The sequence below is a fragment of the Pelodiscus sinensis genome, chromosome 7, assembly GCF_052426305.1.
Source record: "Pelodiscus sinensis isolate ZL-2025 chromosome 7, ASM5242630v1, whole genome shotgun sequence".
Lineage (NCBI taxonomy): Eukaryota > Metazoa > Chordata > Testudines > Trionychidae > Pelodiscus > Pelodiscus sinensis.
This window is the reverse complement of record NC_143058.1, coordinates 50,454,953-50,470,373: the sequence shown is the minus strand read 5'-3', so window position 1 is coordinate 50,470,373 and position 15,421 is coordinate 50,454,953. Positions and strand designations below refer to the sequence as shown.

The window sequence follows — 15,421 nt, the reverse complement described above, 5'->3', positions numbered from 1 at the left end:
CCTTTTGTTTATAAAGTTGCAAAACTTTAAAGACATTTAATACTTTCAATTCATTTAGATGATCAAAATATACGCAAAATAAATTCCAATTTATTACTATGTTCATATGAGAGACAAAAATAAGTTGTATGAATTTTTTTTATATCTTCCAGAATTTTAATTATTAAAATATCTTTTGTAGTAACTGAATATGAAGGACATGCCCTCTCATTGCTTAAGGAATGTGATCTCCACACATTTGATGGGTAAGTTTGGTATTAATAGTTTTGCTTTCTTACTGTGAGGTACCTAGTAATAATAATCACATACAGTTTATCTAAACAAACATTTAGTTCACAACAAGCCTACTGTGCACTGTGTACCAGTGGATCTGCTGCCATGCACTAAAAGTTCCTTACAGAGCTTTGAATTACCCCTCTTTGGAAGCTCCTATAGCTACAATTTTCATTCATAGAAATCCCGCTTTAAAAATTTTAAGTTGTATTTAATTTATTATCCTTTTTTCAGGAACACATTTGGTCCAAATAAATCAGTTATGTTCTAAAACTTGGCATCTGTAGTGGGAGTACAGGTTGAAATTCTCTTAACCGGGATTCTCTAGTCCGGCAACATCCATGGTCCAGCACGGATGTTGCAGGACCAGAGAATTCCAAGGGAGGGCCAGTGGTAATGATCCTGTGGGGCTGGCAGGGCCCACAGCGAGCTGACAGCAAGGCCACCCAGCATGTGGCAATGGGGCTGCCGAGTGGGACTGAGGAACCCAGCACGTGGTTGCCTGGTGGGTTCTGGAGCCCCAGCACAATGTGTGCGGCTGCCCTGTGGGTCCAGGAGCTCCAGCATGCATGTACGGCTGCCCATTGGGTCCAGGAGCCAAGGCAGTGATGTCTGCCCAGCGGGGCCAGCAGGAGGTGGGGAGTTGGCTGGGAGGTCAGTAGGCTGGGCCAAGGGGGCTGGTGGCAGGGGTCCAGAAATGACCAGTCAGCTCCCGAGGGTGCTGGACCAGGGAGGTCCAACCTGTACTACTTTTTGTTTTCAAAAATTAGTATAGTAATGTGCATGTCCTAAGTTCCCTCTATGGTGCGTGTCTGTGCAGGCGGGTACAAAGAATTCTAATCCTGCCCAGCTCCCTAGAAGAGCTGCACAGCAGCATTCACCTTCCTTGCAAGTGGAAGGTAAGCTGCTGCTTGTGGTGGGCTTGATGGGAGAGTGGGGGGCCAGAGCTGTGTGGTAGCTGCATAGTTGCTCCCGAGGTGGAGCCATGTGGAGCTGGAGCTGGGGCCAGCGCTATGTGGTGGCCGCCTGGCTACTCCTGGGGCAGGCCACATTGCCAGGGTGAGAGCCGGGCTGTGGTGCGGCTTCTTCTGTGTTAGAGGTCAGTGTTCCCTCCTAACCTGCCTGGCAGCACAGTTTCACAAGTGATTAATCAGCACCGCCCAGTCAGAGGCTCAGGGATTAGTGCTTGGAGCTGGGCGGGGGCGGGGCTGACTGGGTGGGGATGATTAATCACCTGTAAAGCTGTGCTGCCATGCAGCTTATAGGGAACACCACCACTGCATGCATCCCTGTTCTCCCTCTTCCCTCTCTTCCCCCTTCACTGCCTTCTAGCTCTGAGTCCCTTGCCCCCTTCATCCACCTGCCAGCTCCCTCTCCCTCTCCCTGGCTCCCCCCATCTCACTGCCCCACCCCCAGCACCGCATTCCCTGCAAATCCTGGGTGCTGGCAGCAACTTCCTTCTGCCTCAAGCAGGGATTCTCAGCCAGCCTATGGGGAGCAGCCAGGGACAGCCCCTGCCCTGTACATAGGCTGCCCCAGAAGCCCCCTGGAGAGGAGCTGTGAGGCTACAGAGAGGAGCCAGGGGCTAGGTAGGGTCTGATGTAATCTTCGCTTGCACATGAGAGAGGCAAGATACAGAGGTGCAACGAAGAGAAGAAGGAATTAACATGCATTAAGAAAATGATGTCTGGGTGGTCCTCTCAGTGATGGACACAGAGAAAGAACTCAGTGTATATGATAGGGGCAGCCCAGCTCAATAAACAGAAGAGAGCACACAAACCATGGGTCATACAATCAGCTCGCTGGCCTGGATTGCTGACTGCAGGCAAACCCACCCCACCCACCACGCTTGTCATCTTCTGCTCTCTCTACACAACTTGTCATGTGTGGAAGTGTCTGAGTCTATGAATGGGTGCATGTATGAAGGAGTTCCATTCTCTTTTCACTTGATCCAATAGTAGTATTGAATAAATCAATATAAGAATAAACCTGCGTTGGTCTCCAGTGAAATTAGGTAACATTCATCACCAGGCAAAACAGAAAATGTTACTGATTTTGTTTGCAACAAGGTCTAGGCAAGGACTTCCTCTCTGATGCCTTCCTCCTATTGTGGTCAGGGACTCGGATGTACATGTTCCCTGATTCCTCTCATGAGCAAAGTCCTGGAAAAGATCAAGAGAGACAAGATGCAGGTTATCATGATCACCCCAGCATGGCCTCATTTGCACTTGTCACCATACTTATGAACCTGACAGTAGCCTTTACCGAACCAACTAGACCGGCTCTCATCCCAAACTCACGTCCCTTCACTTCTCAGCATTGATGTTGAGTGGCTGAATCTGGAGGAATGGACCTACCTGGAGGAGGTCCAATAGATCCCCCTATGAAGTAGGAAGCCCTCAACCAGACTGACTTACCTGGCTAAGTGTACAAGATTTTCATGCTGAACATCTGTATGTAGCATCTCTCCCTGTGTTCTTCCATGCAGTCTATCTTTAGACTATCTGCTTCATCTCATGAACCAGGGGCTGGCATAGTGTTCCGTTAGAGTACTTCTCATGGCCATCTCTGCCTTTCACTTGTTGATCCAGCGACAGGCTCTGTTTTCTCATGACACGATGGTCAGAAGCTTGAAAGGCATAGAGAGGTTCCTCCTGCAGGTATGAACTCCTGTCCCACAATAGGATGTTAATTTGATTCTCTCTAAATTCATGGGCCCGCCCTTTGAGCTGCTGGGCTGCTGCTCCCTTTCTTACTTGTCATGGAAGGTTGCTTTCCTGGTGTTGGTGACGTTTGTGAGATGAATGTTTTGAGATTAAAGCCTTGACCTCAGAACCACCATACATTGTCGTTACAAAGATAAGGTTCAGCTGTGGCCCCATCCAGCTTCTCTGCTAAAGGTGGCATCTACCTTCCATATGAACCAGGACCTATTCCTCCCCATAGTCTGCCCAAGCCACCTAAGAACAGCAGAGAGGCATCTTCACACAGTGGATGTCTGAAGTGCCATAACTTTTTACCCAGAATGTACCAAACCTTTTCTTATATCAACTCCATTCCTCCTTGCTACAGTGGATAGGTTGAAGGGCCTTCTTGTGTCATCTCAGAGGATTTGCAACTGGATCACCTCTTGCATAATGATCTGTTACTAACAGGCAGAGGACCTGCCACTGCAGATTGTCAGAGCCCACTTCACTAGAGCTCGTGTCCTTGGTAGCTTTCCTGGCTCTCATCCCTTTCCAGGACATTTGTAGAGTCACAACATGGTCCACTATTCACACTTTCATAGAACATTATGCCATCACTCAGCAGACCAGAGACAGTGCTGGGTTTGGTAGAGCTGTGTTCTAATCTTTGTCAATGAATTCCTATCCACCTCCATTGGTGTTGCTTGGAAGTCAATAGATATAAGCCCCTGGAGCTGGATTCAGCTTGTGGAGAGGTAGAGTTAGGTTTGCTTTGAGCCTTACAAAATGAGTAATTTTTCCCTTCTGATAGTTGGATTTAGGCTTACATTTAGATCTGATTTAATTAGCACACCTCTGCTCAACCCCAGAGCTTGGTAAGGTGCTTATTTTTTCACAGAACAACAAACCTCGGTATTGATAGTGATCATGCCCATGGTGACACTGCTAGTCCTAGCCTGTTATATATCTTTAATTTTGTTTTCTTATGTCCTGTCTGTGCTCTGACAGAAGCATGTGGAATGCATGTAAGTCTTTTCTCCCTAATCAAGAGCTTAAAATGTCATGGATTTTTCAGAAAAATATTTTAGGTTAGACTACTGTCAGTGAAAACTGGGATAAGAATCTTGCAATGATGACTATTTTTTCCAGTTGGAAATCTTCACAAACTCACATAGAATAATTCAACAGAAACTAATTCTAGACTAAACAAAGTGGTTCTTAATTATTTATATTAAAAGCAACGACAACAATTTGTTTTTCTCTAACTGCTTGTGTATCTGTCTTTAAGCTGTGCATTGTAATTGTAGCTATGTGAAATTCATGCTTTGACCTCCCCCACCTTATCTTTAGTTTGTGAATTCCTTCCAACAGGCTGTCCATCCTGAATGTTAGGAAAGTGCCCAGGAAACAAACAAGAGTTTTTACTATAAACAAATAAAAATACAGGAATGCATGTGCTGAATCTTATGTGGGTACGAGAATCCACTGATAAGGTTCACATTAAAGTACTTGTAGTCCTGTTTTTATATTATCCTTTTGAAGATTAAGGCAGTAATAAATACAACATAAGCCTTTAAAACTTGATATCTAGCACTAACAAAAAATAAGATCAGACAAACAAGGACTTCCATTAACATGTGGAAAAGTATGCCCTGACCTTTTGTGTCAAGGAGATGTAATGGCTTTTATGTGCCAGAAATTTTTAGCCAGAACTATTTTTTTTAACAATTTTTAGCCAGAACTTTCTCTCTTCTTTGATTGGGACAGGGGAGTCAACAACCTGTGCAGACCCTGGGTAAGGGGGGGGGGGATCTGGCTCCATTCTCTCAGAAAGGGAGGGGCTTTGGGTGGAAGGGATGGGTGGGTAGAAGCCAACCCTCTTTCTGGCCAGTGTGCAGCATGCCCTGCCCTCTAGCCCTCAGTGCCACCTGGAGAGTGCAGCATGGGGCTCTGGCGGTGATTTAAAGGGCCCAAACCTCCACTGATGATAGGGTAGCAGTGGCCGTAGTGAGGTGTCCCAGACCCCTTTAAATCACCAGGCCACAGGGCAATTGTCCCTTTTGCCACCTCTCCTTTACCTGACCCCTCTGTGGGCAGGCCTGGATGGGGATGAGGTGGATGGTTGTTTAAAAATAAAGACATAAGAAAAAAGGATAACAGATGAGGGAAAATGTCAAAGCTGCGAGAGACAATTTCAGTTTTTATGGGAGAATATTCTTTGTTTTCCCAAATAGTTTAACATTATAAAACTAGTTAAATTTTTGGATATATTTGCAAATATATAACAGAAGATACGTTCATGCAGAAGTTTTAGTAATGTCCTGTGAACAAACTTAAACATTTTATTCTTAAAAACATTGGAGAGTGCCAATACTATCTATTTATTATTAAATTATGTTTGTTTAGGGAAACTTCTATTAATATTCACATGCTTTATAAAACTGCTTAATAGCTGTTTAAGAAACAGAAAAAAGATATTTGCTATAGCAGTACTTTTACAGACAAAGTAATAGAGACAAAAGCATCTTCCTCTATTGCCACAGCAGGTGGGAGTTTAATTACATATTACAGGAACAATGATTAAGTACCTTTATGTAAAGGATTGCTGGTAGTAGGGTTTTATGCCTCCATGTATCCCTCAAGTGTTTGTATTGAGTCAGGATTAGCTCTTTTGGAAGAGGGTTTTTCTGGCAATTAATAAACAGTAACACACATTTATGACTTGAATCTGCAAATTCCTGCTCTGTCCCACATCTAGCAAAGAACTTAAAAAAGAGCTTAATTTTATCTATATGAGTAGTCCAATGGCCAGAGTATTCAGCAACTCATTTAAACTAATGTGTAAATAAGGTTGTTAGATGTTTATTTAAATGTAATATTCAATTCTACGCGGAAGTGCAAAGGAATATATATATATCAGAGTGAGCAGAAATAAAGGGTATTCATGTTGTATTTAGCTGAGCTGCGAAATGTTGATCTCTTTCCAATTACGACTATTCACAGTTATAGTTCTATTATTCTTCTGAAGCCACACTCTTTTTCTGTGTTTTCAATTATATCTTATCTCTGCCACATTTGGTATCAATAAAAATAAATAGTGCAAGATTTTGAGCTCAGCTATGCTGCTTTGTGTTCAGCCTAAATAGATTTAAATGAAGTCATTTAGGATTTACATCAATATGTATGAAAGCAAAATTTACCTCAGTGTTTGTGTTTAAAGGCAAGTCTTACTGAGCATAACTCAAATTACTGCCACATTGTCTAAATGTGTTGCTAAATCACAGTAAGGGTTCTAAAGGTACACAGACCCAAAGCCAGTACCAAGTAATTTATATCATAGCTTTATTGGCTAGAGCCCTCATGTCAAACCTTCTGTTAAGAGCATGCGGGCCACCTGCGAGGTAAAATCAAACCTCATTTTCAGGCCTCATCCCAACTTCCATCCTTGGACATTTTAGTCCTCCATTCTAAAGATGCACTCAGTTTCAGAAGCTCAGCAGTGGGGACCCAGCGCCAGCTGGCTCTTAATACATTTAAAAGGCAGAGCCGCAGCGGGGTTAGCTGTCGAGACAGGGAGCTAACCCCATTGTGGCTCCACTGCTTATTGACTAATCCAATAGTCAATAGAAAATCCGTCAACTAGTCAATTAGTTGATTAAACTATAATTAACATCCCTAGATACTACCTACATTTTTTGTTAGTCTCAAAGGTGCTGCAGGACCATTTGTTGTTTTTTAAATAGAAATCATGTCACAGTGAGGAACATGAGGACTGCTTATAATAATTAATGAATACTGTATATTCTATTTCTGATTGTTCTTGTGTTGTTTACTGTGTGTGTACAAGGGGTTACTTTAATGGACTGCATGTACATAGAATAAGGTGTGCTCATAGAGATCAAGAAAAGGGTTAGAGGTGCAGTTAACCCTGTAACTGTGGCCACCATGTTGAAAAGAAAACAGTGACCTGTAACATTTATAGTATTTAACTATCTATTATTCTTATTCTTATCACCATTGTAAATTAAGAGAGCTTATCTATATATTATTTTAATGCCTTCTGAGTTTTCAACAATTTATTGAAAATAAGTAGTATTTTGTGACTTTGGAATATTTTAGTATGTTATGTATTCTAGAATGAACAAAATAAGAATTATATACTTCTTGCCACTGAAAGATACAAGAGTGCGTGTGAAAGTCAGATGGGGTATTAACACATTCAAATTTCCCATGCTTATTAACCTACCCATCCTACTTCACAGATTTATAGATGCCTACTTATTGCACTTGGGAAGTGATGTTTCTATTTGTGTACTGAATATAATGACACACTCTGTGTGTGTTTATGTAACTACAGTTGAGAAATCTAGACATTATTCTGTTTTTTAAAACTACATAGAAATATGGTATATAATATAGGTTGCACCTCTATAAACCAGAGCTCTCTGGTTCTGGACCGTGGATGTTCCAGGATCAGAGTCCTGGTGCGCTGGGAAGCCTGGGAATCCAGCATGATGCAGAGGGGGCAGTGCATAGTTCATCTGGACTTTGGGAGAGGGAGCAGAAGCCGGGAAGCCCATCATGTAGCTCAGCTGAGCTGTGGCGGGAGGGGCAGCTCAGCTGGGTGGGTGGGGGAGATGGGCAGGAAAGAAAAGAAGTGGATCCAGAAATGACCTCCCCTGGTCCAGAAAAATCCCTCATCTGGGACCAGCGGTCCAACCTGTAAAAACATAAAATGATATAATATATAAGTATTTGAATTGTCCTTATGTAGAAATTTGTTTAATTACAATTGTCTTTCATTTATGGATCATCTGAGCCTCGGTTGTTGTTTTTTTTTATAGGGTGGTTTGTATTGGTGGTGATGGGTCTACCAGTGAGGTAGCTCATGGTCTACTACTCAGAGCTCAGATGGATGCTGGAAGAGACACAGATTACATCCTTTCACCTGTCAGAGCACCACTTCCCCTTGGCATTATACCAGCAGGTGAGAACAAAAGATACTGATTAAGTATCTCTGTTAATCCACAATGTATCAGACAGATTTATCAGGCCAGAAGGGACCACTGTGCTCACCTAGTCTATCTCCTGTATAACGCTGGCTATAGGTTTTCTCTGAATTAACTCCTGTTTGACCAAGAGCATATTTTTAAAATTTCCAGTGATAACAAATTCACCACATCCCTCAATAAACTGTTTAAGTGGTAGATTGAAATGCACTGCTTGAAATTTGCATTTCATTTCAGTCTCAGTTATACTGCTTCAGCCACCAGTATGAATAATCAATACATTTTGTTTATAGATTAATTCATAGTACAGGTTGATCCTCTCTAGTCCAGCCCCCTTGGAACCTTACTAATGCCGAATCAGAGAATTTGCCAAACTACAAGAGTCAGTATTTTCTCATAACATTTCCATTGCTTGCAGGGCTCTTAGAGGTAAATTAGAGCTCATTTAGGGGTAAATTAGAGCTAAGTAACAGCACAGAGAACACTGAGAGTCAGGACTGGTGGCTGTAAACAAACTTTATGGGACCATGGAAAACTTGGCCACACCCATGAAAAGTGGATCTCCATCTAATTAAAATCATGCTGGACCAGAGAGTTCCAGATTAGAGAGGTTCAACCTGTAATGACATAGATCAGTTCTTCACCTGTGGGAGGGTCCTCTAGGACAGGAAATGTCAGTTGTCACTTTTTCCTCTTCCCCTGGATCTATAGGAAGGGCAAACTTCATTCCCATGCCCTCATGGAAATATACCATGTCCCTGGCATCCTTCTCCTACCGTCCATCAGCTTCTTTGGCAGCACCTCCATTTGATTCTGGTGTCTAGGAGCTATCTTTACTTGCAGCTGTCTCAACAAACTCTGTGGAAAATTATGCAAAAAAGATCATACAGTCGCAGGCTATATTAACTCTTTTGACTTTTTTCTGCAGGATTAGAGGGCAGTGCATGCATCTCTTTGACTTACTCAGTGTCTGTCCCAGCTCATCATTCCACTGACCTGACTCTGTCCCACCTGCTCTTTCCATGGGCAACATTTATCGTTGGCTGGTGCAGGATAAGCCTGCCCAAACAGCCCTGCCCATGCTTTGCCCTAAGGCCCCCTCCTCCATGCCACTTCCTGTTTGGTCCCAGCCCAGGCAGACTACCCCTCTTCCAGGAAACATACCGAGGCTACGGAAACAAGCCTGAATCCAGGACTTTGGGTGGCTGGGGCAGGGTCTTTGGGCACTGGGGCTGTGCTTTCCAGCACTCTGGGGCTGGGAGCACTGAGGCAGACTAGAGCCAGGTACACAGTGGTGGGGCCATCCAGTGGTGGACCTGCAGCATCTGGTGCTGTGGGGCTAGATATGCTTAGGCAGCCCAGAATGGAGTGGACAGATGGTTGGCAGTCAAGGATGGTAGTAGAAGGGGAGCAGGGACTTGAGCAGAAGGGGAGGTCTAGGCCAGGAACTAATCTCCCTGAGCCTGTGATTCACCCACTGCGCATATTACCACCATACAGGCTTGTCTACATTGTCCTGCTCCTCCAGCATGAACAGTAGAATCTCAGAATTATGCATACCTCAAGTATGCAGGTTGTTTGTAACTCTGAAACGTTCATAACTCTGAACAAAACGTTATGGTTGTTCTTTCAGGAGATTCCAACTGGACATTGATTTTAATATAGCATTGAAACATTTTATACATGAAAAAATGCTATTTTTTTACTGTCCTTACCTTTTCTATGTCCTGTACTGTATCATGTTTGCCTTTTTTGGGGGGAGGGGTGTGCTGCTGCCTGATTGTATACCTCTGGTTCCTAATAAGGTGTGCGATTGACTGATTAATTCATAATTCTGGTTTTCCTAACTGAGATTCTACTGTACTCTGAGCTAGATAGAGAGATTTCCATTGAGTTCAGAAAAAGGGTGATTGAGAAACCCGCAACCCGCATGGAGAAAAAGAGATATTTATGCATGGAGAGTCCCCTCTGTGAATTTTGGGGGTAATCTGAGCTCATATTTGTAACTGCATTTTTCATGTGTTCTTTATAACCAGTAAGGAAAAAAAAGGAGTTCTGTCATTTCTCTAAAGATCATGCCCATTCATACCTTACTCTTTTAATCATTCCCCATAAGAAATATGGAAGTAAGTGCTTGGGTTCCATTTGGAATGATTTCAACTATCTAGTTTCCTTTCCTTTTAATACAAATCATGTCTGTCTTTTTCAAGCTGCTTTTGCTTTTACAAATAACAGCAAAAACATTTTCAAAATGCAGTATTTAAAATAAGCAATAATTAGTAGAAAAATATGATGGATTATATTAGATATGATTTAAAGCACACAAGAATAAAGGAATGGTTTAATGAGAGACCACAGTATGATCTCAGCTACATGAAACAAATACATTTTAGGCCAGCACTCTGACCTTCACTTGTCATTTGAGTTGCTGTGAATGTGTTGAAGATGGTATAAGACAGAATCTCTCCAACTTTTTACTCCAATTTTTGGATGAGCTTAGGTTACTGTTCTTCTTCATTGGTGCTTATTCTCTTGGGATTATTAATAAGGAATAGTACATCACAACCAGGCCCACCAATAGGGGGAGGAGCAACAGGGGCAATTGTCCCAGAGCCCAATGTTTCCCCAGCCCCACCCCTTCTGGGAGCATAGAGCCACCTGCCCCTCCCCCCCACATCTTGCCCAAGGGCCCAGCTAGTCTGATGGCTCCCCTGATCACAACCAAGATAGATGCACCCAAAGGAATGTGAAGTTAGAGTATGGGAGTAAGTTGAACTACAGAGTGATTAAATGAATTGAAATAAGGATAATATAGCAAATGCCTTTTAAGAGAGATTTTTAGATTTTTTTTCTTAACGTATTATGTCGTGCCGTTTATATGTACTTTAAAAATTACCTATTTTGGATAAAGTAGTAAATTTGGGAGTGTTTAGAAGATATATCAATAGAGCATTAAATAATTTTATAAATATATTCATTGTACAAAATAGCATATATTATTTACATGGATTAAAGTCCATTTTCTGCCCTTTAGAGACAATATAAGCTTGTTAAGCAGCAGTTTTCAGCTTTCTGCATACTTGATGAGAAGGTACTGCTTTTGGAGTAGTTAGCCTCCTGGAGAGAGAGATACCCAGAGGGAATGTGCATTTTACTGAAATACTCTACAGTAGCATGGTCCATGATTTGGTGCTGTGGTCAAAAATCAAATGGATCAGATGAGGGAAAGCCAGCAGTTGTATTGCTGGTCATTAGCAATAAGCAGTAGTGTTTGTTGCTATGGGAACTAATGCCAAAGAACTGTACAGAGGGATTCAGACAGAGGGGGGAAACTGGAAGAACATAAAAATAAAAAAGCACTCTAGTTGTTACAAAATAAGAGCCAAGCTATACACAGATTATAATCCTTATCATCCTAAATAGTTCACTTAAATAAATGAGTGCTTTCCAAATAATTGGACAATAAAATATTACCGAAGGACAGTTAATTTCTATAATGTTTCAGGCAAAAGAACAAAGTGTTGGTGCAGTTTTCATGAGAATTTTAGATATGCTTGACTAGGAAGTCATTACATCACATTTATCTACTTGGATGTGGAGACATTAACAGCCTTATGAATATTCATGCTGTCTGGTTAATTACCTTAATTGTTCTGCAGAAGTACATAAGCTTTCAAGGACAGAGGTTTTTTGTTTGGGTTGTGTTTTTTACAAATTTTTCTTGGTACTTTCATCCAGTCATGCTTTACATGAACTATTACACTTTTGTCCTAACTCTGATGCTTTCATAAGGGAATAGTGAGAAGTAGTCTATAATGCCAGGGAAAGAAAAGAAAATTCGAACTAGAATTTTATTTTTCTGGATAAAAAAGTCTCTCTCTTTTGGATAAATATATATTTTGTGATAGTTCTGTAGAATGGTGCCAAAATTTGAATCTTTTTTTTAAAAACAAATGGCCTATTATGAGTAGTACCTAAGTATTTAAGGTTAAGTAATGATTGAACTATGTAGTGTTATGGTTCAAGGCATCAATTTTTCCTTCTCCCAAAAGTGACATAGTGTAGAGGCCCACCCAGTGTCTGGTAAATGTAGGATATATAACATCTCAGGCCAAAGAGGAAGGAGGATGTGATTTGGGAAATGAATAAATAATTTTAAAAGGCAAGCAATTTTTAATATTTTGCCTATATATTGTCTACCTATGTTTTCCTGTGTTGACTGTAGGCTTTTTACAGCACATTGTGTGTTTGTGTAATACTTGGCATGATGAAGTTTTGATCCTTTATTTGGGTTGTTAGATACTATCGTCATATAATAGTTAAATAATGACCGTTTGGTTGGAAGAAAAATGTTGTAGCATATAAATTGATGTGTTCTAGATTTGTTCTTCGTGATTCTGCTGGATAGAATGTTCTCTGAAAACAAGACCCAACTTATGTCTGTTTTTTAAACGTCAAACTGTATTTTGCCGCCTCACATCCACTACAGCTTCAAAACAGACTGGTCCTGATCTATCAAACTATATTTCACTCTACAAGATGTCTTTATTAGCTCAATCCTGAAAGACATCAGATGGAGTTTTTTCAGAAACGTAACACACTTACTGCAGTCAATGGAAAGCAAAATTATTTTAAAATCATTTCTAATAATCCAAGTTGTGTGTTTTGGGTGATTTTGTATGCATGTCTATTTTTCCCCTACTGTAATTTTGGAGGTTTGGAGATAGTTTTACATTTAAACCCTCTATTAAGTCATTTATATCAGAATCCAAACTTTCCCATCTTTTACATAATGATGGGGTACATCTAGACTACATGGCTCCGTCGACGGAGCCATGTAGATTTGTTGTTTTGGCAAAGGCAAATGAAGCCATGATTTAAATGATCGCGGCTTCATTTACATTTACATGGCTGCCGCGCTGAGCCGACAAACAGCTGATCAGCTGTTTGTCCGCTCAGCACGCTAGTCTGGATGCTCCCCTGTCGACATCAAAGCCCTTTGTCGGCAGCCCCGGTAAACCTCATCCCACGAGGAATAACGGGGCTGCCAACAAAGGGCTTTGTCAGTAGGGGAGCATCCAGACTAGCACGCTGAGTGGACAAACAGCTGATCAGCTGTTTGTCGGCTCAGCGCGGCAGCCATGTAAATTTAAATGAAGCCGCGATCATTTAAATCGCGGCTTCATTTGCCTTTGCCAAAACAACAAATATACATGGTTCCGTCGATGGAGCCATGTAGTTTAGACGTACCCTTAGAAACAGGACTCTTGCCTGGATGACCACTGGTCTGGCATGGCAAGTCCTATGTTCCTATCTCATGAATTTCAGGAGTTTAACAGCTTGCTTTGTTGACTGTGCCCAAAAAGAATTTTACAGCCAAGAAACCTTCACTGGACAGGCCTTATATCCATCCCCAAGGTTATACAGGTTGAACCTCTCTAGTCCGGCACTCTCTGGTCCTACAACATCTGTGGCTCATCATTTAAATCGTGGCTTCATTTGCCTTTGCCTATGTGTCTAATCTACATGCCTCTGCCGACAGCTATGGAGTTTTGATTCACAGAAGCACTTAGGCTAGGTCTACGCTAGGGTATAAGTTTAAATTTTATGTAGCTGGAGTCAAAGTATCTTAAGTCATATTTTGGCACCATCCACACTACGGGAGGTTACAGTTTCCCTTCGACTTCCCTTATTCCTCATAGGACCAGGACTACCAGCACCGACAAGAGCACCCTCTCAGTTCAAATTAGACATGCTAATTTGAACCCCAGAGGATCAACTGTGGCGCTTATAGTCTTCTCTGTAGTGTAGACATAACTGGTATTGGGATTGTAAAAACAGTTTTGCTTTAAGATTGAAAAATGATTCTAACCAAACCATTTGGAATAAATCCATTTATGACATCTCATGCAACAGTTCAGACCTTGTGCTTCAAATTCTAGAGATTATATGTTATAATGGTCTTTAAAACATAAATGGTGCTGATCATGCCTTTGAGATTCTTTGGCAAAGATACATTTTGAGATCAATGCTGATTAGTTAATTTTCTAACCTGAAATGTTTCCTACTTTTATTTCAAGTATGATACACTATAGTATTACAGATACAGAATTAAAAAGCCCCCATAATTGTGTCCTATGTGGAAAAACTATTTTAGCATGATCATTTTGCTTTCTCTTTTGAATCTATTGTATAACCATTAAAGGAAGGGGAAATCCAACAACATGGAGAAAATACTTGTCCTACCAATTAATTGATTAGTTTATAAACTCGAGACAGAATTAATTAAATTATTTTCTTGGTTTAGTTGTAATGTCCTAGTAGAGTGCCACATAGCAATTTGAATCTGTTAGTTTCCTTTTTCATCTCAATGAACTTCATAACTCTAATTTATCATTTGTTTCTGTTTTAGAAGAGAGAATACAATTGAAGAAAAAGGTCACTGTATAGCAGTTTCTTTACTAAAGAAGACATAAAGAGATGAATAAATCATTACTTTTTTTATTCTTTAGAAAAAATGCAGCTTCTTTAGTATTCTTAAAGTTTAGTAGTCAATATTCTCTCTATCATTTCTATTATATTCATACACCCTTATTCTTTTCATAAATTGCAAAAGTGAAGATGTAAATTCCAAAGATTGTTCTCCACTGATCATTTGTTAGATGCACTTCAATTATTTCCTACCTGTGCTGTAAATCCTGAAATCTTTATTCACAGTCCCATCCTCCAGATACTTAGGGCTTCCCTTGCAGTGCTGAGTACTCTCAACTTCAATGGAACTTCATGTGAGATGACTTCACAGGAAACACTAGGCATTTTGTGGGATTGACCTCCCAATTCTTAATCAGTCCTTTACTCAAGACAACTGTTACAAAAAGCAGTACGAGTGTCATTGAAAAAGACCTTGAGGATTCAGTTCTAGCTATATATTTGGATGTATAGCCCTTCTCAAGTTGTGTAATTTCTCCCTTCAGTAGGACATCAAAGATGTTTTCTTGAAGTTTTTTTGGTTACAAAGATGTATTTTTCATTATAATGAAATGTAAGCATTTAAATACTTTACTTTCTTAGTATTAGGGTATGTAGTTTTTTATTTTAGTAGATTTTTTTTGTGTTGTCGTTCTCTGATAGCCACATTAAGTGCATCTGTGAAATGTAAGGTGGCCTCAGGTGCACCCCCAACCTGCCCGTTTACCCTGCCTGGCTGCTTACCTTCTGCTTAGTGTGGCTGTCTGCAGGAAAGCAGCAGGGGCCCAGCTGGGAGTGCGCTATGCCACATCCTGCCCCAGCCGGCTGGCTCCTTGCCGAAGCAGCGTACTGGGGTGCACCAGTTTACTTTAACCTCTGAAGGTACCTTGTATAGTAGACACAGCTTAAAAAGTCTTGCTTTGTGGAGTAGAAAGCTTATTCAAAATAATCCTTTTACAAAAGGTGAATGAAATTCTTCTTCCT

At 41.0% G+C, this 15,421-nt stretch overlaps 1 protein-coding gene across 5 annotated transcripts in view; it reads left to right on the top strand.

The window, feature by feature from the left end:
* Positions 1-15,421, top strand: part of CERKL (CERK like autophagy regulator) — a 141,253-nt gene that overhangs the window by 110,495 nt on the left and 15,337 nt on the right. For all 5 annotated transcript variants that reach the window (XR_012905239.2, XM_075933746.2, XM_006121694.3 and 2 more), the window contains 2 exons: positions 182-245; positions 7,805-7,947. Coding sequence is in view for 4 of the 5 variants with exons in the window: in XM_075933746.2 (XP_075789861.2) it covers positions 182-245; positions 7,805-7,947 (207 nt within the window). In the remaining variant the exon portion in view is untranslated. The remainder of the gene's footprint in view (positions 1-181; positions 246-7,804; positions 7,948-15,421) is intronic.